The following is a 27,375-nucleotide window of genomic DNA, read 5'->3' on the forward strand; positions in this document are numbered from 1 at the left end:
GGCACACGCGCAGATTAACATCACGTCTTTTTCTGGATCCGAAACGGACAATTTTAACGAGTTTGAACAACTAATAACAGGTGCAATCGGAGTTGCAGCAATCGCAAACGCGCAACAAGCGAACTTTCTGCAATTACATTTAAAAGGAGACGCTTTACGATACTTCTTAACCCTACCAGAGGCTACCAGACTAGTTTTCGAAGACAGTTTAACAGCTCTAAGAAATAGATTCACGCAGGATGACTTGAGAGAGATCAGAATTATAAAGTTAGAAAACCAAAAGTTCAATCCAAAAACAGACACTGTAAAAAATTTCTTAGTAAAGTTAAGAACTGAAGCCAATAAAGCATATCCAGCACCTGAAATAGTAGTAGCGCCAGCTGGACATTGTGACCCAGAAGCTCGTAGATTCGAAAGAGAGACAGCAGCAAGAGATTCTGCCCTTCAGATGTCAGAAAGTCGAAAAAATGAGCAAATAAAGCGCTTCTTTATTAAGTCTATGCCAAATTGGCTTAAGCCTAAGATCTTAGAAAGGCCAGAAACAGATACAATAGATCAGTTATGCACCTTAGCTAGCCAACAAATTGCAATTAGGGAGATGTGCAACAGAGAAGAGTACTTCGACGACGGTTTTAATGAAATAACGGAAACAAATACTGATAAAATGTTAAAAGCAATAACTACTATTTCAAATAATCAGAAAGAACTTGAGCAGAAACTTGAGCAGAGATCAGCACCTAAAAATGAGCCATCAGAACAAGGCCCAATAAACATTTTTACACCACATTACCCTCAACAAGTCTATAGACAAAGTTATAGGCAAAATTTCCGTCCTCAATATCAAAATTATCGGCCAAATTACCCCCAATATCAGTCTAATTATCGCCAATTCCAGCCAAACTATCGGCCCCAGCAACAGTACGCCCCTCGTGCTAATAATTACCGACAGTTTAGACCACAATTTAATGCCCCTAGACCATTTTATTATAATGAACAGCCACAAACTTGGAATTATTGGACTGAACCTTCAAATAGCCCCCCATTTGTTCACCCAGCTTATGTTCCTGTTTATCGGTTTCCAACAAAAAATACCCCTCAAAACCTTCTCCGACAGGGAATAGTTTATGATAGCCCAGCGCCAGCACAAAACCGATATAGTATTCAACAAGCAAACCAGTTTAATCATGCAAGTATTCCTCAAAGTAGAAATATGAGAGGTATGAATTACCCATTTAATCAACAAAAAACTAATAAAGCCACCCAACTTAAAAAACCAAATAAAAATTATAAAAACTCAGTTAATTATTATAACGAAAGCACGTCTAGTCCTAGCTTAGATAAAGTAATAGAACCAGTTTATAATAAAAGTAATAAAAAGCGTAGAAAACGCAAAAGTAATAATAATAAAAGTAAAGTTAATAATTCTGTGCAACTCCCAACACAAGTACCTCAACCAGTACCAAAGCCAATACCACATGTACAGCAACTATTCAGCATTGTCCCGCTTTTAGGCAGAACATTATCCTATGTTAAAGTTAAATTTAATGGAGAATTAGAAAGACGCGCACTACTTGATACAGGAGCATTTGCAAATGTGATAAGTCGTGAGTTTTACAAGGAACTAAATAATACAAATATCAATTCAATAACAGAAATAGAAAACCCAGATCTAGACAAAGTTAAAATGGCAAACGGCAACATAGTTAAAATTGACAAAGCAATTAAAGTTACATTTAAATTGGGCACACAAACATTTACAGAAGATTTCCTTGTTTTAATTGTCACAACTCCTGTAATATTAGGCAACCCATTCTTCGTTAAACACAAAGTAAGCATCTGCCCAGGACAAAGCTACATTAAATTCCCTGATCAAACACTACAAATAAACGAAATAAAGCCAGAAAAGCAACCTAGAAGAGTGGTAAAACGTAAAAAATTTGGAGTTTATACACAGAAAAAGCAAGTCTTACAGCCAAATCAACAAGCAGTATTAGAATGCAAGCTTTATGATAAACTGGAATCATTCACTGACCTCTGTGGGGTAATAATTCCAAACGAAATATTTGAAAAAGACAGTGAAGTAATATTAACATCCTCTTTAAGTAAAGTTGCTGAAAATAACATTCTGTACATCTATGTCCTGAACATTACCGATCACCCAATTACCATAAATAAAGGCGATGAAATTGCCAAATTTTCATTCTTAACATCAGACCAAGCTGAAAAGTTGTTAGAAGTAGATCCTCAATTAATAAATGTTGCAAAAATGAGCGAAAATTACTTAACAGAAATAAATCAATTAATTCAAGTTACAGACACCCCGAAAAGAAAATCTCATCCAGCGAAACCGGCCCCGGAATACGAAAAACTATGGTTCCCAACGCCTGAAACGTGCCCAGATCCGACAAATTGGTCGCCTTTGCAGAGAGATATCTATGAGCAACTGCTAAAACTGCAAGAAATGGAGAAATTAGATCCTAAGGGTAACCATCAGGATAAAATAACATTTTTGAGCAAGTTTCCGTGGGAAAAATCAGCCTTCAATGATGAGAAAAAAGCAATAGTAGGTGAACTACTAGTTGAATTCAGTGATATTTTTGCGAAACACAGATTTGACGTTGGATATAATACAGATTTAAAAATAAAGTTAACTCCAGAAAGAAGCATACCAATTTACGAACAAGGCCCTCCAACGCCCGTCCATTTGAGAAATGAGCTACAGGTAGAGCTCGCACTAATGCATTATTACGGACTGATAACAACTTTGTCTCAATCAAGATATAGTAGTCCACTTTTCGCTCAACGGAAAAATTCAGGAAGACTTAGACTATTAATTGACTTGAGAAAAGTAAACCACTTGTTGAAAAATGACTACGTGAATACCAACTTCCCGATTTCAAACATGAGTGACGCAATAAACTACTTTGCGGGAAAAAAATTGTTTACGAAACTTGACTGTTCTCAAGCATACCACTGTGTGCAAATGGCAGACGATGTATCAGTGCAACTGCTAGCATTTAACTTTGCTTCGAGAACTTATGCTTATAAATGTCTTGCACAAGGATTGAATAAGTCAGTAACAGGATTCAGTTCCTTTATTAGACATTACTTGGACCCATGCTTAGCTTCAGGAAATTGTACCCAGTTTATGGATGATATTGGAAATGCAGTAACAAACTTTGAACAATTGGTACCCTCTTTACGAGAAATCTTTACATGTATACGTCAATCCGGACTGAAACTGTCGCCCGAAAAGTGTGAAATAGCAACCGATACAATGAAATTTCTTGAAAATAACATCAGTGCAGAAGGAATATCACCAGAAAAATCAAAAATAACGAAATTTCTTGATAAATTTAAAATGCCGAAAACAACAAAGCAAGTAAAACGACTAATTGGCTTCACGCAATTCTTCTGTAATTACATACCTAATCTAGGTGAGAAACTAATGTCCTTTTACAAGCTCCTGAAGAAGGATGCAGTAATAGAAACCACAGAAGAACATGTAAAAGCATTAGAAGTAATAAAGAAGGATTTAATGGAAGCAACAAATGTAACATTGCGATTGCCAAAACCAGGCCTACAGTATGTAATTCTTTGTGACGCTAGTTACCACGGTGCAGGTTTTGTACTAATGGTGGAAGACTACGTAAATGAAACAGGAAAGAAAGAAAAGAAAACATACGCTCCCGTATCGTTTGGATCGCATTTGTTTAATGCAACGCAATTAAAGTTTTCAATCTATTACAAAGAGTTCCTAGCTTTGTACTACGCGCTGGACTACTTTCGCACTACATTTGGGGATCAAGTAAACAAGTAATTATACTCACTGACAACAAAAGCCTCACACAATTCTTCCAGTCAAAAGTAATACCGCCATCTCTTTGGAATTGTTTAGACAGAATACTCGCATTTAATATAGTAATTGCTCACATTCCTGGACGCGCTAACTACGCCGCAGATTTTCTCTCCCAAATGGAGAATGACAAAACAGCAACAATGTCTTTAAAGTTAACAGATAGAATTCCTGTTAGAGAAATCGAAATTGACACAGAAGCACAAAACCCAGATGTTGAACTAAACGTACTACTAGACACCGAAATTAACGATGCCGAATTAAATGGAGAAGCACTGAACGCTCTCAAAAAGATTGGGCTTTATGAAGAATACAAAAAACGTCAAAGTAACCTACCAGTAACAGAAATTCAAGGGCTCTTTAAACTAAAAAGAAAAACAGAAATAAATTCAATTGAGTACCCAAATCCATTAGATGAGTTCCCAGATCTTACAGACAACTTAATTAGCCTTAATTTAGCAGAAGAGCAGCAAAAAGATACAGACCTTAGAACAGTAATAAACTGGCTTCAACAAAACAATCAACAACCAGACCTAAAGTATGCTACAACAAATTTGAAAAAGTATCACAAACACTTAAACAGATTAATTCTTGAAGGGAATGTCTTATACCGGAATTTTTATGATGATACTGGAAAAGTACTTCATAAACAATTCTGCGTACCTAAGCATTTGTGGAAAGAGACTATATATAGACTCCATAATTCACAAACAGCAGGTCACTTAGGCATTAAAGCAACAATTCAAGAATTCAGAAAGCGATTCTATTACCCAGGCTTGACCGAACATTTCATAAGTTTCATCAAAAACTGCCTCACTTGTCTTCAACTTAACAGAGTACCAAAAAGCCATATTACACCAAAGTTACAACCAGTCAGTTCACTACAATCATATCCAAGAGATATGCTACAAATCGATTTAGTAGGCCCCCTAAAGTCATCACAATATAAGTATGTTCTGAGTGGAATAGATGTTTTCACAAAGTACCTATTCGCAGTTCCATTAACAAATGGATACGCTGACACAGTAGCCCGAGAACTAGTAAAGGTGTTCTTCCAGCACAGCTACATTCCTCAAACAATACTTAGTGACTTAGGAACCAACTTTACTTCTGAATTAATGTCAGAATTAGCAAGTTTACTAGAAGTGAAGTTAAAACATGCCTCACTAAAGCACCCTCAGACTATTGGAGCAGTAGAACGATCTCACGGACCACTGAAACGAATTCTGAAACTTAATACAGAAGAACAATGGAAAGACTGGCATAAATATGTTCCTCTTGCAACCTTTATTCATAATACTTCATATCATTCAGCGACAAATTGTTGTCCTTCAACTTTATTCCATGGCAGAGAACCCATAAAACCCCTTGACATACGGTTCTCCAGAAAAGTAATGGATGCAGTAGCAGTTAATTCCGATTTTGTAATTGAACTGCAAGATGCCATGATGCAAAAGTTTGGAGAAAACAAAGAAAAACTAACAACTGCATACTTGAAGTACAAAAAGTATTATGATCAAAAAGCATCAGCAAAACCGATTCCGGAGAAATCATTCTGTTTACTTTTAAACCCTAAGCTACTAGAACAATCAACAGTAATAGCTTCCCAAGTTCAGAAATGGCTACCGCTATATAAAGTAGAAAAAGTCCTTACTGATTCTAATTACATCATTCGAAAAGTAAATACGAACTACACCCAATGTGTTCATCGCATCAGATTGAAGCCAATTAAACCAAGTGAAATTCCTGAAGATCTCGAAATCATCAATCCTGTAAACTTTCAACCTGATCCGTCGAGAAGACAACACATGGAACCTGACCTATTTGATAAACATATCCCAGAATTAATCAATGAGCAAGAAACAGAGATACAACAATCCAAGAAAGTGAAACAAGATCCAGTCAGAGTGACCATAAATGTTCCTCTAGGTGGACCATTAGCAGCACCTCCAGCAGCAGCACCACCGGCCCAACCAAGGGTAGTAGCACCAGCAGTTAGACCACGAACTGCCCCAGTTAATCTTCCAGTAATTGATTCCTCAAGCTCAGATGAAGCAATTCCAAACTTATTTAATGAAAATAGCAGTTCAGACGAAAATTTAGCTGACCTAAACCTGGATGCAGAACAAATATTCCGAATACCAGTTAACCCGTTAATTGCTGACGAAATTAGACCTCAAGAACCAGAAGTTCGTGTTCCTCTTGTATCATCTTCATCAGATGATGAAATGTCCCTACCAGCTCAACGGCCTCGCCCGTCAATAGAACCATTCGATAGTGACTCGCCTCCAGAAACACGTGAAGAACAATTTGCGTTAACTGATAGAAAATTAAGAGCCCGACCTTATCACCCTGAACGACAACCAGAAAAAAGTGCTTTCAAATCACCAAAATACCAACAGAAGAAAAATGTCCAAGGATTTAAAATAACTAGACAAATATGGTTACACGATGAAGATAGAACAAACCCTTACCTAACCAACCAAGTTAGAAGATCAGGCAGTCCTAGACCAAAAAATGCACGTGCCAGACTGGAACAAGAAGAAAAACGTGAAGCAATAAAAGCATCAGCACAAGCAGCACAACAGTCAAATACACCAAGTAGAGAGACAAAACTAGATCAAGTTAGAGCAAGTATAGCAAAATATTCCGGGAAAAAGCCCAGCAGTTCAGCAAACAAACCAGTAACTAGATCTCAATCAAAAAAATCTTCACCAGGCTCATCTAATCAAAATTTAAACCATTTTAGTCAAGAAATAAATGCAACATATCTAAGTTCTCCAACAGATATCTTATATTCACCACACTCTTTTGCACACTGTATATCAGCAGACCTTGCAATGGCAAAGGGATTAGCCCGACAAGTCAAAAGCTGGTACCCGGCAGCTCCAAGTGCAATTAGACTTAGATATCCACCTGATATTGGCTCAGTTTTAATTTACTTCGACCCCATTTCTGAACGTTATATCTTCAGCTTAGTTACCAAATTCAGATACTACCACAAACCCACATACGAATCAGTATTAGCAAGTCTCTATGAACTGAGAGAAATAGTAATAGATGCAGGAATAACACACTTAAGTCTTCCAAAACTCGCCAGTGGCTATGATAAATTAGATTTTAACATCATTTTTGAGCTTATATGCCAAGTCTTCGACCCTCTACCCATAACCATCTATATCCATTAGCATGTACAGACCCAGTACAGTCTAGCAGCACCCTTCATTTGTCTAAAAAGTCCAACAAGCCTGAGCAACTTAGCCCTAAAGTCCAAAAATCGCCAAAAATTCGAAAAATTTTGACCTCAAATCCTATTTATTTTGTTATATCTCCAGAACTACTTGTCTGAACCTGGATTAACCTATTGTTCTGAAAAGCCCTTATCCAGTAGAAGCGATTACAGCTATTATTGACCCCATTCGACCCTTACTAAGTACCAAAACTTAGCCTAAAATTGACCCTTCCGAAAATCCTATGTTCACTTCAGAAAAATAGTCATAAAATTGTGAAAAATGCCCGGATCATCCCAAATGTTTGCGCTGCAGCATTTTTCAGCCGCAGAACCGACATGCATATTTTGAAGCGATTTGGAGAACTTTAAAAATTGGGTGACGCTGGAGCCCTCAATTTTTGACACTTTTCGAATCCGCTCGAATTCAATCATAACTCCCACAAAAAACCTCCAATTGACCCATTTTATAACCCTAGATCATCCTACTGCTCACGCTTGACATCCCAGTACCCAAAAATCCCGTCAAAAATCAATAAAAGTTCAGTTATGACAAAAATACCGAACCCTACCAAAGTGTGCTAAAATTGATTAAAATGTAGTGTAAATTATGCCCCATCAATATGCCAAAAACTGTCCCAAATGCCTCCAGCAGCTACTCCCAGCTGCCACCCACATGGTAAAACCTCAAACAACCGTTAAAACCCAATTTTTCCAAGTATATGTTGGAAAATGATGAAAAAGCGAAAATTGCGCTTCTGCTTCAATTCACTGCTTCAAAAATTTTGTCATTTTATTTCCCACATGACCCGATTGAAGCCACCTATACCCCCTACAACCCTAGTGCAACCCCCCAGTAGCCTCGCAGTACCATAAAAACCAGTCCCAGCTCGTCCCAGTATCAACCCTGAAGACTTAAACCCAAATAAGCTCTCAAAACGCCACAATTTTGTCAGGAAAAATTCAGTTATTTCCTACTAGAGTCAAAAATATTAACTTCTGACAAAAATTAACCATCAGAATTCCCACATCTATATCTCTCAGAATATGCACTCCCAGCCCCCTAGTGCCAATACAAGCTGAGAAATGACCGCCAAAGTAACGAAAATCACAAAAAATCGAGTGTAATTTCAAGAAAAAGTGATCAAAAGTGCATCTTAATACCCGAATATGCCCAATTTTATTGTTAATTCAGTTAGCCCTACTCATGAGCAGTCCAACCATAGCAATATCAATCATTCTGAACAAGTTTTTCATAGCCTCATAGCCAATAACCTATCCCCTATCTGAGCCTTCTCAAAAAACCCAGGTTCACTGCAGCAAAAACGTTATAACTCGTAAAAAAAATAGTTGAAACTGCCCAAATTTTTGCGCTGCAGGGTTTTTTGAGCCGATAAAGCGATTCACCAATTTTGAGCTCAATCGAAGCATTTTAAAAATTGAGTGACGCTGGGCCCCTCAATTTTGGAGACTTTTTGAAAATTTACGAACAAGTTCATAAAATCAGAAATATTGAGCGAAAACCTGATATTATTAGCTTAAAACATCCGCATGCTCAAGCTCTACACGCCCATATCAAAAATATTGAAAATTGTTAAGTAAAAAGTTGAAATAGTAAGAAAAAACTGAAGCCTACCAAACTCTTCTCAAATTTGCCAAAATAGAGCCAGATTTAGACCAGAAAAATAGTATCAAATAGCCGAGTTATGAACCCATATCCAATATTCAGTCTCCCTAGTAGTTGTCTCAGCCTAATAAATCCATACAATCGCATAGAAATTCATAAATGTTGAAAAAAGTGAGAAAATCGAAAATTGCACATATTTCACAAAATTTGGTCCGAAATTCTAAAGTGAAAAAGTCAACATATTATAGTTAAATCATGCACCAAACTGCACCAATAGTTGCCACCAACATAGTACTCACTAGTATGACCCACAATTACCGCCAAAAATCAATCATCTTCAATCTATGTCAACTTGTGCACAAAACATGACGTATCACAAGTAAAAATTCAGTACATTTCACAGAAAATCTGGCATAAAACCTAAGTTAATCAACTCCCAACCTACCGAAATGCTACCTCTGATACCCATAGATATCAGCACTAACAGCTAGCACCTGATTTAGGCCACTAGAGAATCACCAGACCGACACATGTCTTGAAGAAGCTCAAATAGTGGAAAAATCACGCTTGAAAATTAGCATTTTGGACGCAAAAATCAATGTTCTGACCCGATAAATAGCTTCAAACCCTATAATTCACTAATATACATTAGTACCAAGCACAGACAGTACCACTTTAACCATTCAATACCGATAATGTATGAACAGTGACGACTTATTCAGACCGAAATTTCATGATTCAAAAATAGCCAGGTTCAGATCACGAAAACAATCATAACTTTGTGAAAAATGCTTAATTTGCGCCAAATTTTTGCGCTGCAGGCTTTTTTAAGCCACTGAAGCGACCTACCAATTTTGAGCCCAATCGGAGCAATTTAAAAATTGAGTGACGCTGGAGCCCTCAATTTTTCGCATTTTTCGTTTTTTCAGACATCAGTACAGAAGTTGACCAAAAAGTGTCCAAAAACCTGAATTTATTGCATAGTTATTCCCCACCAATGTCTACTGAGTGGGCCAAGCCAAAAAATTTGCCCAAAGTTCATTAAAAATTGGAAAATTCACATATTTGCCACACTAGCCCTGATGCGGAAAAATGATCAAAATTACGAAAAAATTACATGTGAAAATTAGTACCAAATACTCTTCCAAACCAGTCCAAATTACACACAAGTGCTGCTAGCAACCAGATTAAGTATCTAGAACCATTAGAACCAGTCTATGATCAATAATTCACAAGTAAATTAAAGTTAATGCTCAAACATCAAAAAAGTCGTTATGTCATCAAATTCTCACTTTCACCAATATGCCATTATATAGCTACACACTGCCACAAAAACATTACCACATGCTCAAATGCTTCAGAGTTACTAGTTCCACCAGTAAAAACCAAACATAATTGTTGCAATCCAAAGATGTCTCTGAAAAACTTGCCCATAACTGAAAGTACATTACATGATAATCAAAACAATTGAACTGAAACTAGTTAATTTCCATCAGCGCACCCTTATCACTCAGCAAATTCAGGCACTAACTGATAACATACGCACCAAACAACGCTGAAAAGCCATAGCAATCAATCACTACTACCACTGACACCAACTTATTAGCTAAATACTCACTAACTGTCCCATTTTCCCCTAATTACTCCCTGAAAAACTCGAAAAAACATGTAAAGACTGCATAATTCGACCACCCCAACCACTATACCCATCATCACACACCCAACAGTCAACCAAATAATCACACTTCAACATGTTTAAACACCATATTTTGTAGTAATATCAATAAACACACACATCAACACACATGATTCAAAAGTAAAGTACACCTGAAACAAATAAATATCACATAAACAAGTGCCACATTGAGAAAACTAGACCTAGAAGCCTGAATCCAGTAAGCGAACGAACAAAAGGAACCCCCATAACATGTCATAACAGCAATAGTTGGTCACAAAACCAAAAATATTGCAAAAGTTTTACAATATCGAGTTCCATTTGAGTATCTGACCACTGAGAGAAAAGTTGACTTTTAGTCAAACTTTCAGCCAAACTTTCAGAGAATGAACATATTGCTGTCAATGAACTGCACATACAGCACCACAGTTTTCCGTTCATTTTATGCTCGAAAGGCAGACAAATTGCCAAAGCTAGTGAAACACAATGAAAAGGGAAACTGAAGAGCTCGTGCAGAAAGTGATGAAAATTGTTTTCTTAGATATTTTTCCTTTCTCCCCGAACAGGACCTCACGAGTCCAAGTGAAGGATAATGAAGGAAAAAAGCTCTTGATCTTGCTCAGAGTGAGTAGCCTGACCTAAAACACATCATCCAACAAAAACAGAGTGAAGTAACTACCCTGCATAGATACAATGCATAAGTCCATAAAGGCTTCACGAAAAGCCAAAAGGTGGAAGATTATTGCACGAGTAGCATGCATCACAGTTCTCCTCTCATCAACGACAGCATTCCAATGACAACCATTCGGACAATATAAATGACGACCAGAAGAGACAAACTTGAGACTTCTCCGCAAGTGACATCAGTTTTGTTCATAGGGAGAGCAATCTTCAAGTTTTCCTTCAACTCTTCAACTGTCCAACTAAAAAGTGCATCTTCAACTTGAGACAGACAAATTTGATACAGAAGACGAACAAACTACCACAGAAGACGAACTGGACAATCGAGCTCAACCCCGAGAGGAGAGTATTCTTTGAGTTCTTGAAAGTCTTATATAAGTTTGACAAGTATTATTCTTTTAACCGATAAAGTATCCCTTCACCCATTAAAGTCTAGTAATCATTGCTTTATACACTCAAACTAGTGCTACATTCCTGATGATAACCAGTGCTTTAAACTATTCATTCAACCAGTATCCTTCTTAATCTCCTAAACGTTTAGAGCCATTATTAGAGCCAAAGAAATAAACATGATTATTTTCAAGTGCTAACTCAATGTCCTCTCCTCAAATTAACTTAAACTTATGTCTTCATTCTTTCTTCTGAATTAGCGCACTTTACCTTCTTTAATGTTTTTTTAACGCCCTTTATCTTGTCTTAATTTTCTTCATCTTAACTTTATCTTAACTTAAACTTTATTTCTCTTAACTTCTTTAATTGTCTTTAACTTAAATGCTTTCGTTCAAAACTCTTTTCTAAGAAAACATAAATTGGGTGGCTCCAACAAAATTATGTTTATAACCTCATATTCGTGCAGATTATATGTTTTATAGAAAAATTGTAAAACCCCAGTTCTTTCACTAAAATTTTCATGGAAAATTTTCATAAAGTCGGGTAGTGTCACGCCCCTATTTCGTTCCTTATAGTTACGTGATGATTTTCCCTTAAATATCCATAAATAAGTGCTATAAATTAGTTCATATTCAGTTAGTTTCAAGGCCATATATAGCCAGTATTTCCATCTAGGCCTGTAACCCCTAATTTGTTTATGTTTATGAAAAACAACCACAGATTGACAGTTTTACTAGCAAACATTTCAAGTGCCTAAAAGCCTCAATATTTACTTTTTTGAGTTTCTTGATGATAAATTCACATAATCAGTAAATAACTTCATGAGAGATTATGTACTTGGTGAAGTAATTATTCTGATAAAGTAGGTGCTAATACGGAACTTGTATATGTACTTAACAAACATCAAGAGACGTACAAAAGCCGGAAATTGCCCAACTTGAAAATCAGTAAATATTTGCGAAGGACCAATACAACTCAAGGCACAGTCCTGCGGAACTTACGATCACCAGAACACCGGAGAACCAGCCTGACAATCAGTTGCCTATCATCTCATAAAAACTTGATAAAACTTCAGAAACTTCTTGTTAAAATTATTAAACAATTCTTGCTAAAATAATTAAAGATTGAACTGGAAATTCTCTTAAAAAACCTCCAAGTTTGATAAACTAAGTTACAGAAGAAATAGCGACTAACTTAACACTGAAATGCAAGGCAAACTAGTGGATATATCACGCATCTGAACCGCTCAATAAAAGGCTATTACTAGCTAATTTTATTCAAATTATATCCGCTAAAAATCGCACTGTGAAACACCAAAATAAGTCCTTGTAAAATGCCAATTATTCAAGTCAATTACATCTAATATAAACCTCAATAACACCACGAGGAACACTAGTAAAAATCAGTGCGTAACCTTTACATTTACATTGCCCAAAACTCAATGTCTATTTGAAAAAAAAGTTACATAAAACCTCATCTAAACAAATTATTTTGTACTTCACTTTATTTTTTTTCATACATTTACTTCACATAATTGCATTTTTCGAAAGCATTTAATTTCAAAATCATTAAAACATAAGCTTTCAACTGAAATTATTAAACAGATTTGTTTTTTCTCCAAAGAAAGCCATTAAGATCTGTCATTATTCAGAATATGTCTTAAATCTACAGAAGAACGACAAATACAAACAAAAATTAAATTAAATATTTGCGAACAACCGCAAAAATGAAAAATTTTCTATTTTTTTCGACATTTTGTTTTCAATGACTTGAAAAACTTTCGCTATCAACTGAAATCAGTGAAGTGGTTCCTTTGTTCCGCCTTATAAAACCGCTAAGACCTGTAATTATACAGAGTCATGCGAAATGATAGTAGGGATAAGATGGTAAAATAAACCCCATAACATGCGCTAATGTCAAAAGGGGCAAATGCCAATAAGAGCCAATGACATTATCGCTTGGACCAAAATTTATCGGAGATCTTTTATAGCATGAAAAAGCAAAGAAAAACACCAAAATTGTCAGCAAAACTACCACCAATATAACGAAATTCCAAAACTGTATAATTCCCCTAGAACGAAAGTTTAAGTACTTATTGTAGTCGTGTTCCTCTTTCTATGCAAAATTAATGTTTGAGCGTTTTTGTTCTAGAACATTCTTGCGCTTGTTATTGAAAATGTTTACTTTCACAGTGACTTTCTCACGCTTGACTTGGATTTTAAGTGATCGAAGTTGCTCTTTCAGAATTTAAACTCATCCTAGTTTGCTTCTAATTAAAGGTGCGTCACTCTATTACCCACGCTGGGTGAAATGGAGTCCCCTCCTTGTTTGTCGCTTATGTCGTTTGAGAGCGTTTCCCTGCTTGTTATTTGGTTTATGCTTGGGAGTTAGAGTTGACAAAGTTATTAAATTCTCTCTCTGTGTTCTTGTACTTCCAAGTAGCTAAAAATATTCATCATAAGATAACGCATATAACCTTTTGATAGAGTTATGGTTCAAAATACAGAAAAAAAACCGCTAGAATTAACGGAAAATGTCATAAGTTGACTACAATTAATGTACAGTGGGTGTCAAAACAAATATGCTCAATAAAAAATTATCTGAGACGTTATTATACAAAACCACACAGCATTAGAGTTTAAGAGTTAAGCTTTTTATGCGTCAAGCGACAACGCAAAAATACCGCAAAAGATGTGGACAAAACTACCTAATACAAAAAGTGTTTGACAATATGCCTTCTTAAGTTATTTTTATCAATAGCTGCGCTCTGACTACTTTGAAGCAGCTGAGTCAACGCGTTATAAGAAAACTCATTTCATTTCCTAACTATAGCATTGATTGAAAAAAACAAACCAGGAAATTTGATAGGAAATGCAGGAAAAATTTCAAATTCTTATTTTGATTTAAAAGTATGCATGGTCAATCATTTTTACTGTCACCTTTCGGGCAAATCAGAATGCTAGTCATTATATAACTGATAATACACTTTAATAACAGCATAATTTGACAAAGTAAACAAAAACAGAAAGAAATGCAACAATTAAAACTCGAAAACACTGTTTTGTTTTTGTTTTTAAAAAGCGCTGTCAAATTCATTACAACTATGATGAACTATTATGAAAAAGGGTTTGAGCTATACGTCATTGTAAAACATATGCCTTCTAGTAAAATAGCACTTTCCGCATGAATAAAAATCAGAGGTCACATTTAGGATGGAAATTGCCATCTGATTTGAAACCTGTCTAGAATAATTGCAAAAGTATACCTCAACTAAATCCACCTGGGTTTGACCTTTAGCCTCCGTTTCGAATTAGAACTTCTCTCCACATTAGAAATTGTTTTTAATTTTCTGTCATAATCAGAAGAGATATTGAAATATGATAATTCTGTTAATTTTAGGGCTCAGTCTTATTAATTTTATCAAATGAAATTTCAAAATTGTGTCACACTCATTTTTGCGTTTTCTGAGAAGTAAATTGTGAGTCGGGTTGTCACACTTTGCCTTAAGTATTGCAAATATTTATATACATACAATTTTTATCAGTTGTTTTCGATTTAAAACTTTTCCAAAATTTAAAACTTTCCAAAATATATAACTTTCTGCCCAGTAAAATTATTCAACTTCATTTTCCGAGCGTTGTTGTGTTAAAGTCTTGATGCTCTGATTATATATCGAAATGATACGATGCATAAACAGATCATAATTATTCTTTTTGTTACAGGAGCGTGCCAACTCTTCTGAAAACCCTAAATGCCAGAAATGTTGCCAAAATTTGTCTGGGTGGGAAACACACTGTCCTCATAACTCGACATTTCCAGGTAATGACGTCATTATTTCTTATAATGCATACTTGTGTTGCAGAATTACAAAACATACTCGAATTAGTAGCGTTACGAGGGTTAAAAAGATCTTCGCTTTCAACCATGTTTCTCTCGATTGACTTGTTTAACGCAGTGATATATCAATGCTAAACCTATCGATGACAGACATTTTATTTTTGCAAAAATTGGTTTGAATTTTCTGCCCATTTAAGCAATCAGGAACTGTGTGTCCTCCCTTGATTTCAGCCCAATAGAAATAAACAATTTTCCAGTGGTTTATTGTTTCAGATTCTTGGTTTCGGCTCCAACGAGTTCGGCCAACTGGGTCACACACCCGCCAAATTTGTTCCAAACCCCGAAGTCCTAAAAGACGAAGATGGTAAAACCCTAGTCGGCTGGGACATTGCAGCGGGCAACAAGTGCACCGCTCTCATTTGCGACAGCGTGGGCTCTGTGCCCAAGAAGAAAACAAGCACGTCTGCTCCACCTGGGGGAGCGGGAGGGGACTCGAGTCAATTCGAGTGGTGTCCTTGGGACCCCCAGATTATGTATCTTGGGCTGCTTGGAAAGTAAGGGGGTTTTGCTTGTCTGTTGCCTGGTGGGTTTATAATCAGCTTAACTGTGACCTATGAACTTCCACCTCAAAACAAAGCAAATGTTATAAACAATTTAATATTCCGATTAGAAGCACTTAAAAGAACATAATATTCCGATCCCTCTCAACCGCAAACTGCTCGATTCTCTAGTGAATAGAGCACAGAAAGCATATATATATATATATATATATATATATATATATATATATATTGAAACATGTAAATTACTCACACTATAAATAACCCTAAGGTTAGATATCTACATGCTCTAAAATATTAAATAAATTAATCAGCATTGTTATTAATATAATAATCTTCAAATTGTGGCTGTTCGTTTTCATAGGTAAAAATAGGATTTGAAGGCTCCTATTTGTCATATTTGCTTGAAGCAAATTATAGTAGACGTAAAGAACTATCATTAAAGACTTAGTTACCTGCAACTTCCAATTTCTTTTGATTCAATAAAAACAACGCCTCGAAAAGCCATTTGGAAAATAGTGAAATTAAATTTGAACTGGCAAAACATTCTCTATGATAAGAAAGCGTTTAGATGAAAATTGTCTAATTTTGCATCATTGCTATTTGAGAGATCGTTGAGTTGAAACGTAAGAAGTTAAGAAGTTTGTTGAGTTGAAACGCATTGATGCTGATATAGTACAGACTAAACTCTATTTATCATATTCGACAAAAGTAGATGATATAAATTTTGATCAAAAATCAGAAAATTTTTGTTTTACGCGAAATTTTTTTAAGGTTTCTCCGTCTGACAGCACACGGGTAACCTCATTAGCCTTCCACTCGCCTAGTAAACTTCCCGCTTTGGTCACTGATTTTAATACTATCAGAAAAATGTGTGAATGTTTTTTCAAGAAAACTTTTTTGCTTCTTTGAAAAATACATGTGCGTTTTTAAAAATCATAATTCAAGCAGCGTTCATTTAATTATTAAAATTCTGCTTTTTCGTGCCTTGACTTTCAATTGTATTTTCTATGAACACTTATAGAGGATAGAGGGCCTCATACAACGCCACGAATTGTCGAAATCCCGACACATTCTATAAAATTGAATGTATTTGATTTAAAAAGGGTGAATAAAAAAAATTGCTCTGGCTAAGAGCCTCTTTTTGACGTTCTGTTGAGTTGAGCCAATTAGTATTCAGAATCATTTTCTTTAATGGGGTTATTTTCTTAAATGCTCGAAGTTATTTAATTGTTTCAAAAATCATACTTGTTTAAACCGAGCTTTTAAAATGAACAAAGGTACTCAATGCAAATAAACAATGGTTAGAATATCATATCAGGCAAAATTCGATACAGCTCGTGTTAAAGCGCAATATTTTTGAGCGTTAAAAACTTGGTACTGTCTTGTTTCCTTAAATCAACTCTGTGATTGTACAGAATAGCTAAGTTTGTCATATGTAAATGAGAATTACCTTTGATATTCCTAAACTTCTCTTTTGAGAGAAACAAAGTCCTTAATTAAGGGAAACTTTGTACATCATACGGAGGCAATTGTTCTTAATGGCTTCACCGTAGCTGAATACAGTTTCATCATTTGGATGAAGCCCATGGCGATTAAAGCTTTGGTTACTATTGTTGTTATCATTACTGTTGGTTTTGAATCTGTAAGTCCACATATTTAACAGACGCTAAACATAGCAGATTCAGACTTTGCATAACTATAGTCCAGTTATTGAGCCACATTTGTCGAACGGGAATTCCTAAATTCGGTTTTGGTTTTTGTTTACTAACAAAAAATTTGACAAGTTTTGATTGTTTCATATTGAAATTGTTTTGATATGAGGAAAGCGAAATGATTTACTGAGCGATGCTGAAAGGTGAGTTGTTGGGATTTGTTGGTAATCAAATAATGCAACGGCAGTCTACTGTGTAGCGGATAATACAGTTCGCAAAATGGAACTGCAATTACGCAATACCTTAAACCGCTGAAACGAACTCATTAATGTTTCATTTTTCATAATTGGGAAAGCATCCTTTTGAATACCCTTGCTTTTGCTATCTGTTTTGGATAATAAATTGTTTCACGAAAAAATTGCGGTGTAATTTCCAATTTTTTGTTCATAACTTTGATCAATCTAGATGTCATCTTCAGGTCAACCAATAGATGTTTTTTTATAATTTTTTCGTAAATTTGCAAATTAGTAAAGATGCGGAAGTTGATGTAAGATTTTTATGTTGACTTTTTTACTGCGAAATTTTCTCTTAAATTTTCAATTTTGTTACAGACAAATAAAAAGATTTGTTTAATTTTTTTTGTCTTCAATGCAAAATATCTCCTTGAGGTGAAAATTAATGAGCTTCATCATCTCAGTGAACTTTTTCTTACGTTTTCACGGCACAGCTGGGTTTTTTAATGCCTATCTTCGTGGAAAATTTGAAATTGAAACAACTCTGAGTTATTATTATGTGCTCTGAAGAGGTTTCACGTATAACTCTTTTTTAATAGCCGCACAGCGATAGCTGGGGCTATTATTGGCCTTCTCTTGGTTTTTTACAATTCAAAGAATTTGAATTGTATTGGGGCGCTGTCTTTTTTTTTAAAGATCTGTTCACACATTTTCATGATTTTTGAAGTCAAATTGGAGTAGTGATTTTGGTCACGCCGAAACAGGAAATGGAGCGAAAAAGCGAGTGGTTTTGCGGCGTGAAATTTTTTCGCTCTAATTTTAAAGTAGAGTGAGAAAACGGTGTTTGAACAAAAATTCGGTTTCTCGGTAGTGGTTTTTTGTTCACATGCGGCAATTTCACTCTGATTTTTACTATTTTTTCGATTATTGGGGTCGGATTTTTTTCCAAATGGTTTTCCCAACCCATTCACAGCTCATTGTAGGCCTAGTTTTTTGTTTGAATTAAATTTTCATTTATCGCTAGTGGTTTTTTTGTTCACATGTGGCGTTTTGACACTGATTTTCTGTTTATTTCTTATTTTTTTGTTCTGATTTTTTTAAAAATGGTTTTCTCAATTCACTCATAGTCCATTCTAGGTCTAGTTTCTCTGTTTAGTCATTGAAAATTCTTTGAATTTTACGTCAGGACTTGTCCTGCTATGTTTTTTTTATTTCGTCGTCATGATTTTTGTTACGACCATATGACGTCACAGCCACTTTTTGTTCATTCGTTCGTGCAATTTCAACTGAATTGCATGTGTGACGTCATTTTTCGCTCTTAGTGGAGCGAGTTTTTTTGTTCATGCGCGTGATTAAATTTTTGGTCACACTTGACTTACCTCACTCTCAAAAATGACTTCCTCACTTTGAAATTGACTTTTATTTACTTTAATTCGAAGAGATAAGGTCAAATGGGTGTGTGTGACTCTAAATGAAGGTTATTTGAGATCAGCTAATAGAGGCAGCAATAACTTATACAGATTTTTAATCAAAATATAACAGATCAGCCTTCAATGAAAAGACGAATTTTTTTGGTCTGTCTTTTTTACTGTTTTTTTAGACTGCCGATCTACGAATCTATTGCGGCTATTTTCTGGCAATCTGCCAGCTATGTTTTTAATTGCAGGTTTAATTGCCATTTTGTAAAAGGCGCTTCAATTCTATGGTAACTCAATATGAGTGCATATAAAAGGATCCATAGTTAAAATATTATACGCAGATCTGAATTGCAAATGATTAAGTTGTCCAGTTCTTTATCAAGTCTAGGATAAAGTTATCGAAAACTCGATTTTTTATGCCATTCATGATTGAAGTGGGAAAACCCTTCATAAACTGTTTCACAGCTGTTTTTTTCTGGTTTTAATTCAAAGTATATATGTTATTTATTGATTCGAAAACTAAATAATTTTGCTTCGTTTCAGTACATTTCGTAAGTAAAGTTATCAAGATTATTTCTTAGAACTAACGACTAGACAGACGGGATGTGGGTCACATTTCTATTTTATGATTTGGGTTCAATTTGACTTTACAATTTCACTCTAAATTAAACATTTCAATCATTCTTTGCTCAACTAATGTCTATTTTGATAACCTCTTTCACTGCATAATTTGCATTTTAACCTGTAACTTACTGAGAGTAAATAACGTTTTGCTCTATATTAACATTATTTGGTGGTGGTGGTGGTCAATTTTTAACATATTAAATTCGAGAAATCGCTCTCATCGGATTTTTAATTTTTTTCCTGATTTCTAATGCTGAATATTTACATACACGATAACGATTTCACTTGAATTTTATTTCGCAGAGGTTGCCGAAAAATTACTGTAATTTATGTCTTACGAATGCAACGGTTCTTGCTTTGCTCAAATTTAACTGAAAGGAAAGGAGCTTTACCAAATTTGATAAATTGTTGCAGTCTGCCCGAAGAAGCGGAAAGCTCATATGTCACCCTCGTAATCAGTAACCCCACATCCAGTGACAACCTTCTGGATTCTTCATCTTCTAGTGGAAAACAGGGCGCAGGAGGGGGAAGGTCGGACGGAGAGGACGGGACCACTGCTGGGGTTGAGTGTGCCAGAAGTCCCAAAGCCTACTCCTGGTTTTCAAAGGTTTATTTTTTTCTGCTCCAAATTTGAGACTGAAGAACCTTATGCCAGTCCGACTTTTTGGTTTTGAAACCCATGAAAAACTGAGGCGATCCGGGAAAACTCTTTCAGGTTTTTTTGTTTCTTAACTCTTTTTTGTTATCAAAGAAAAAAAGGGCCTCAATTTTCAGAAGGCTATTTTCTTCTGGCCTTTCACGCTTCATAGACTATTTCACATGGGAATATAAGACAATGGAATGAATGTTATTTATGAAGGTGGCGGTCAAGCAAGCCGATAGGCAGGCAAGCGGAATTTTGAAAAAGAGTAAACCGAAAATTTTCAAGATAGCCCTATTGTAATCTGCCCATGGCGGGCCGGTGGGCGCACTACCCCGCGATAGCCCGCCCGCGTTTTCTGGATTACATCCCACAGCAGATGAGAGGCGTGGCCATGGACAGCGGTCTGCTATTGGGTCGCATTCACTAGACGTCTAAAAATTACCTCATTTTTATTTGTTTGGTGTACTGGAATACATAAACTGCAAATACTGTACGCTGTGTTGATTGTAAAAGTTAACAAGGAGGCTCGGTAAAGTGCGTACGCACATAATGTTCCGACCCCGCTCATCCACATTCTTGACCTAATTGGCTAAAAAAATGATGAAGAGATCAAAAACATACATATCGTTCAATAAACAACCAATGGAATACAATAATGCCACGCTAGAGGGCTCATAAAAGTTTTTGATAATAGAATCACTAAGAAGGACCATAAAAATCAAAAAAGAAACTTTATTTACGAACACAATTCGATGTCTACAATAAAAAACATAACAAAATCAAACGCGCATCAGATAAAACCTAAACAAAACAGTTTAACCTATACTTCCTTAGAAAAGATATGGGACCGGTTCTCAGCGCGACTGGTTAACAGGTCCACAAAAAGAAAAAAAAGCAAAGAGGTGCAAATTAAAACAAATGTTTCTATTTTTGAAAACAATTAACTTCACTGTTGTTATTGTCATTAGATATCACATGATATCACTGAAATTTTCATTTATATCTCCTTAGGAAGCAATTGAGACATGTCATAATCCAGTGTTCAATTGCGCAAAATTTTAAAGCCAATGGGACTCACGATTATCGTTATAAACCAAAAATAGAACAAAAATCCTCTAAAATGTACAAATATTTAAAAATCTCAAGCATTTTATGAAGTCTCGTAGTAAAAGAAGTAATAAAGCCGAGGAACAAAAGTGTGAAGCTACAACCCTTATAAAAGTTAAATTATAGCTCACTGCAAACGGGTTGTGACCTGTGTTTAGAGAGACTGAGCTACAATTTGACCGAAAAACTATTTTAAAAAATGACGAAGCTCAAAAACCCAAATATATTTTGAAAACAAATATTTCCAAAAGTCATAACAGATTTAAGGTTTCCAAAAAAACGATGTATTAAATTGTAAGACATGAGAAAGCCAATTGGGCCTGTTAATAATGAGACCACGTCACGACCCCACAAAATAACAAATACATAACAAACACACATGGAAGCCAAAACTTCAAACAATTTTACGACATCACACTATTCATGGCACTATACTTAAAAGATGTTACCTGCAAGAACTGTAAATCATCCCTTTCTTCTCATCCTAGCATCAACGAGTCTTCCCTATAAAAGGACAACGTAGACACGGCAACAAAAAGAAACCCAAAAATTGAACAGTATAGAAATCTCGAAAACTTTTTTTGAAAATAAATGGTCAAAGCTATCAGTTACAACGTTTAACAAAGGGGCGATAAAAATGATTGAATCATCAAAATTAATTGAGACTTCTAATTAGTGAGATTGAGTTACATGGTGACCAAACTGAAAGCAAATAGAGAAAGATGAAAAAAAACTTTTTAAAAATACTAATTTGAAAGTCATTAAAACAAACAGCTATAAACTGAAATCTTATTCTAGCTAGAATTGTTCGTCCTGGGGAAGCAATTGAGACCTATCGTTATCAAATATATGGCGTAAAGCAACAAAAAGAAAGACACGTTGAAAAAACAACAAAAAATCACAAAATTTTGCGAGATAACTTGATCTCAGTTTAAAAAGCTTAAACTATTCAACGAAAACATTTAACATATAGAGATACGCATATTTCCGAAGCTGTACCTTTTGCCCACTATGCGTTACTTCAATTAGATTTGCCAACAATGTGATAATTCGAGAAGGAAACAAAATGGACTCATAAAAATGCGATTATGCTCGAAAATGAAAATAAAAAAAAAATATTTTGAAACGCGTAGCATCAAAACAAGGAAAACATTAGTTGAATATGAGATTCCATCAAAAATTCATTACTCACACAAAATTAGTTTTTGCCTGTTTATACTGAGGCTGCGCCCGAAGTTGAGAGAAATAAGATAAAATAGTGGCGCAGTTCGAAAATTCACCGATTTTTTCTTAAAATAAATATATTCAGTCATAACAGACATTAGATAACAACTGAAAGAATTGTCTAAGTTCATCCATATCTCTTTAAAAGCTAACTGCATCTTTGATTTGGGACATTAAGTCATTGGGCTACAAAAAGTATAACAAATGAAAGCAAAACTCAAGAGATCTTCAAAATTTTTACGAAATCAATTGGTCAAAGCCATAAAAATCATGAGCTTAACACTGAAACCATGCGATAATTTCATTGAACATGTTTTTCGAAAATATAATATGTCATTAATGAGCCCTTATTTCAGATTCTTGTCAGTAATTTACATAAAAAACATTTAAATACCGTAAACGTTTTGAAAAAAAGGTCGCGCCCCATGTAAATCTAAGAAATTTTTTATCCTAGGGCTCCACTGTGAGATCAAGATCAGCACAGATATTGCTGCGCGTTTAACATAACAGTCAATTGTTCAAATGATTGCTAAATAGATCAGTTTTTATACAAAATTTTTTAGCTTGTCAAAAATAATTAATTCGTTTTTTTTTTGTAATTATCGAGTTCAAATTTGCAAAAAACTTGCAAAATAATGATCCAGAAAACTCTTAATGCCAGCGGGATTAAATCTAGCTCTTTTTTAGCTTAAGAAGAATTCGACTGCAGTTTTAAGGTGTCGACTTCCAGCAAATTTAAAGCAAGTGGGCTTAAAAAAAGCAAATGTGTTCTTTTTTTTCTCGAAAAGAGTCTGATTTTTGTAAAATTTAATTTAAATTTTAGCCAAAAAAACTCGGATCGAACAAATGAACAACCCTTCTCAATCTTTAGAGATGAAATCAATAACAGTAAAGTTAACAATTTTAACATTTAGCAAAATTGACGAAAATATGGTCAAAAATACTGAAAATGTGGATAAAAACAGCAATTTTTCTTAAAATTTAAACCTCGATAACTCCCTATAAAAAACGAAAATTGGAAAAATCTTTTTAATTCCATTTTAAACGCTGGACGGGTTTTTTAATGATACCACTCACAGCTCTCTACGATGATTATATCGATCGGCCAAAATTGTCTGAACAGAAAAAACCCATTTGAGTATATAGTTCCTTCCTCCCGTTAAAGTGGGGGTCGGAACAACAATGTATTATTTCTGAAAGATTACAATCTTTGTCTTGACTTTACGTCAGCTTGATTTTACGTCGGTTTATTTTGCGATCAACAGTTTTGAAGGCAAACTTTAACGGAAGTAGAATTAAAACTCTTCAAAAGAATTTCTATTTTTTTCTGATTTTTCATTTGATCTTTCACTTCTGCTCTGCTTCACAAATTCTTTTATAGTAGTTATGAATCACAAGCGTACTGTTATCACTGCTGTGCTGTTAGTGCAAGAATGAATTGCGGAAGATATTAAAAATTTTCGAAGAATAACAATATATCTGTCTGATTATGATAAAATGTTTGAAATAACATGACTCGCCTGAGAGCTGAAAAATTAAAGTGGGAATTATTGTCCTTGGCTAATGATTGTGCAAGCATCAGTTTGGATGGGCTGTTAAGTTTTTCCTCTGAAAATTTTAAAAATTGCTTTATATGGATACGATTAAAATTTACAATTTTTATGGTACTGTAATTTGCCGATGTCCTTTGTTTTGTTCTGAAATTTTTTAAACAATTAATTGATATTATTTAATGTTCTAATTTTTTTGCCCTTAGTTAGCTGTTTTTTGGCAAAATGGTCAAGGTTATGGATTTGTTCAAATTTTTGTTGGTTTCTGTGATTTTTCTACCATGGAAAAATAAAATTACAGTTTTGCCAAAAAACTTGCAGGCATGAACACTGAATAATTGGCGAAATCATGATTTGTACAAGATGCGTGTTAAAATTCAAATTTTCATAAATTTCTGCGTCAGCATGCAATAATCTTGAAGCCGTTCTTTCTTTGGAAGTGGAGAGTTATGTTTTTTTTTTACAGAAAACAAGTAATTTTTTTGGGAACGGATCGGTTTAGCGTTTTGTAGCATGAAAGCTAAGTGTCAGTCGTAAAATAGGCACTCATACTGCATTTCTAATAGCAATTTCATCAGAAAGCTGATAATTAAAATTATTTTAAATACTTAAGCTACATGTTCTGAAACTTAAGTAAGATTTTTGGCGTAGAATTTAAAACTTAATTGCAAGTTTGCTCATTTTGGTGCACCTCGTGTAACTGTGTTTTCTATAACGCTGTGCTCAGATAGTCAAAGGTTCATTTCAAAAGGTCGAAATAAATAAAGGGCCGGATCTAAAATTTAAGTTTCCTCATAACTTAATTTTTTCCGCTATCTCACATGTGACAGTTGAAAATTTACACGCTCTAATTTTCGCATAGCGAAAAGTTTTATATGGAAAAATTGAATTGCATTTTTTTAGAGTCTGAGCTCAGGTGTGGAGCTGTTCAGCGGTGCCCTGGACCAGAGTGTGGTGTGTAGAGTGATGCAGCAACCCAGGAATCAATCCTCCCTTCTTCTCAAATGGGCTTTTAACGAAAGGAATTTCTTTGCCCACCTCAGAGTCATTAGAGAACTGCTCATCAAACCATTCTTGACCAGTGGTTGGTTAATTTCTGCTCTTAATAGCGACATAATGGCATTTCGTCGGTCATTAAAATTGTTAGTGACTTTTAAAGCTATTGAAGTCTTTTTTGTTCATGTCATTGTACATAGCGGACGCGAAACAAAATAACAATTGTAAAAATTATCCCTCATTTTTGCAATTTGCCGCCAAATCGGGTACAAGTTGTTTTTTTCATAAATATAAAAGCTAATGGTCGGATCACCAATTTTTTCTCAAGAGACAGTTGTCTTGTAGACATTTTTTCATTGTTTAGTTGGTCACCGTTCTCAACTAAGAAGTTAAACGAACGACTGACATGTTTTACTTTTTTGCAAGTTTTGCCTCAAAGGTTAGTTAGATCTATTTCTTTGAAAGGGTGAGTCAGCTCATCATATCAGCAATTAATTCCAATTTTTGTTGTCCTAGAATATGCGTTTTTTGAAAAAAATACTAAAAAATGCTAAACATTTGATAAAATAGCTATCCTTAAACGAGGGTGGCAAAAATATCGTTGTAAAATGTGCCCTCTGTCTTCTTTAACTTCTCTTCTCTCCCTACAATTCGTTGACCTGGTAGTTTTTTTCAAATATGTCAAAACTCAATGACCGGGAGCATATTTTTTTTTTAATAAATAGTTTTTTCAAGAAAAAAACTCATTCAAAAATTGTGCGTCACCGTATTGGAATGGGAAATATGAGCAGAAAATTATTAAAATTTATCCCTCAATAGTTTATTTAGTTTTCAGATATTGCACAAAATTGTGCTCCAGGATCTCGTAATTAACTGAATTTTAATTTTACTTCTACTTTTCAGTTTTTAATTAATAACCGTGGAGAGATTGGTGCTGTTATTGGGAACGTATATGACCTTATTCTTGAGTATAAGAGTCTTGAGTTTTCGATTTCGAATATTAATTTTGAAAAAGCTCCATTAGGTTTTATTTCCTTATAGAGTGTATGTGCCTCATAAAAATAATAGTCCGCATCTATCCAAAAATTTAGTTGTTTTCTTTTGTTTTTTCACTTCATGGAAGGCCACAAGCGTCTATCGTGGCTATTTTGCGGCAATTTGCCGGCTATTTTTTTTTACTTTTTCTGTCCCTCTCTTCGCCAAATAGTATACCTTCTCAAAAACAATAAAGAAAAATGCGCAGATTCCCGTTTGCGTGGAATCATAGCTGTCGGATCTGATATGCTGGTTGTTCATGAATTGAATATCACGATACTTGAGGTTAAAAAACTGCTGAAAATCTTTATTTTCTTAAGTTTTGAAAGCAATGTGTTCTGAAATCTCGTGAGTTCTAAAAATGCTCTAGCCTATCATTTGTCAAAATTTTAAGTTATCATTATCGGTAGAGATTCTGCATCTTTTTAATAGCCGCACAGCGATAGCTGGGGCTATTATTGGCCTTCTCTTGGTTTTTTTTTATTTCGTCGTCATGATTTTTGTTACGACCATATGACGTCACAGCCACTTTTTGTTCATTCGTTCATGCAATTTCAACTGAATTGCATGTGTGACGTCATTTTTCGCTCTTAGTGGAGCGAGTTTTTTTTTGTTCATGCGCGTGATTAAATTTTTGGTCACACTTGACTTACCTCACTCTCAAAAATGACTTCCTCACTTTAAAATTGACTTTTATTTACTTTAATTCAAAGAGATAAGGTCAAATGGGTGTGTGTCACTCTAAATGAAGGTTATTTGAGATCAGCTAATAGATGCAGCAATAACTTATTCAGATTTTTAATCAAAATATAACAGATCAGCCTTCAATGAAAAGACGATTTTTTTGGTCTGTCTTTTTTACTGTTTTTTTTTTTAGACTGCCGATCTACGAATCTATTGCGGCTATTTTCTGGCAATCTGCCAGCTATGTTTTCTTCTTTTAAAACATCCCGGATTTTGCCACTTACCACCCTATAAAAACTTATGATTTGTGTGTTGCGATAAGTCAATGTTTCACGGTACACCATATTTAAT

At 34.9% G+C, this 27,375-nt stretch overlaps 1 protein-coding gene across 1 annotated transcript in view; it reads left to right on the top strand.

Moving 5' to 3' along the window:
• Positions 1-27,375, top strand: part of LOC142354460 (alsin-like) — a 168,711-nt gene that overhangs the window by 12,049 nt on the left and 129,287 nt on the right. Inside the window, exons 6-9 of the mRNA XM_075406762.1 lie at positions 15,181-15,277; positions 15,569-15,849; positions 20,200-20,392; positions 25,213-25,393. Coding sequence (XP_075262877.1) covers positions 15,181-15,277; positions 15,569-15,849; positions 20,200-20,392; positions 25,213-25,393 — 752 coding nt within the window. The remainder of the gene's footprint in view (positions 1-15,180; positions 15,278-15,568; positions 15,850-20,199; positions 20,393-25,212; positions 25,394-27,375) is intronic.

This window comes from Convolutriloba macropyga, chromosome 15, assembly GCF_964194025.1.
Source record: "Convolutriloba macropyga chromosome 15, txConMacr16.3, whole genome shotgun sequence".
Taxonomy (NCBI): Eukaryota; Metazoa; Xenacoelomorpha; order Acoela; family Convolutidae; genus Convolutriloba; species Convolutriloba macropyga.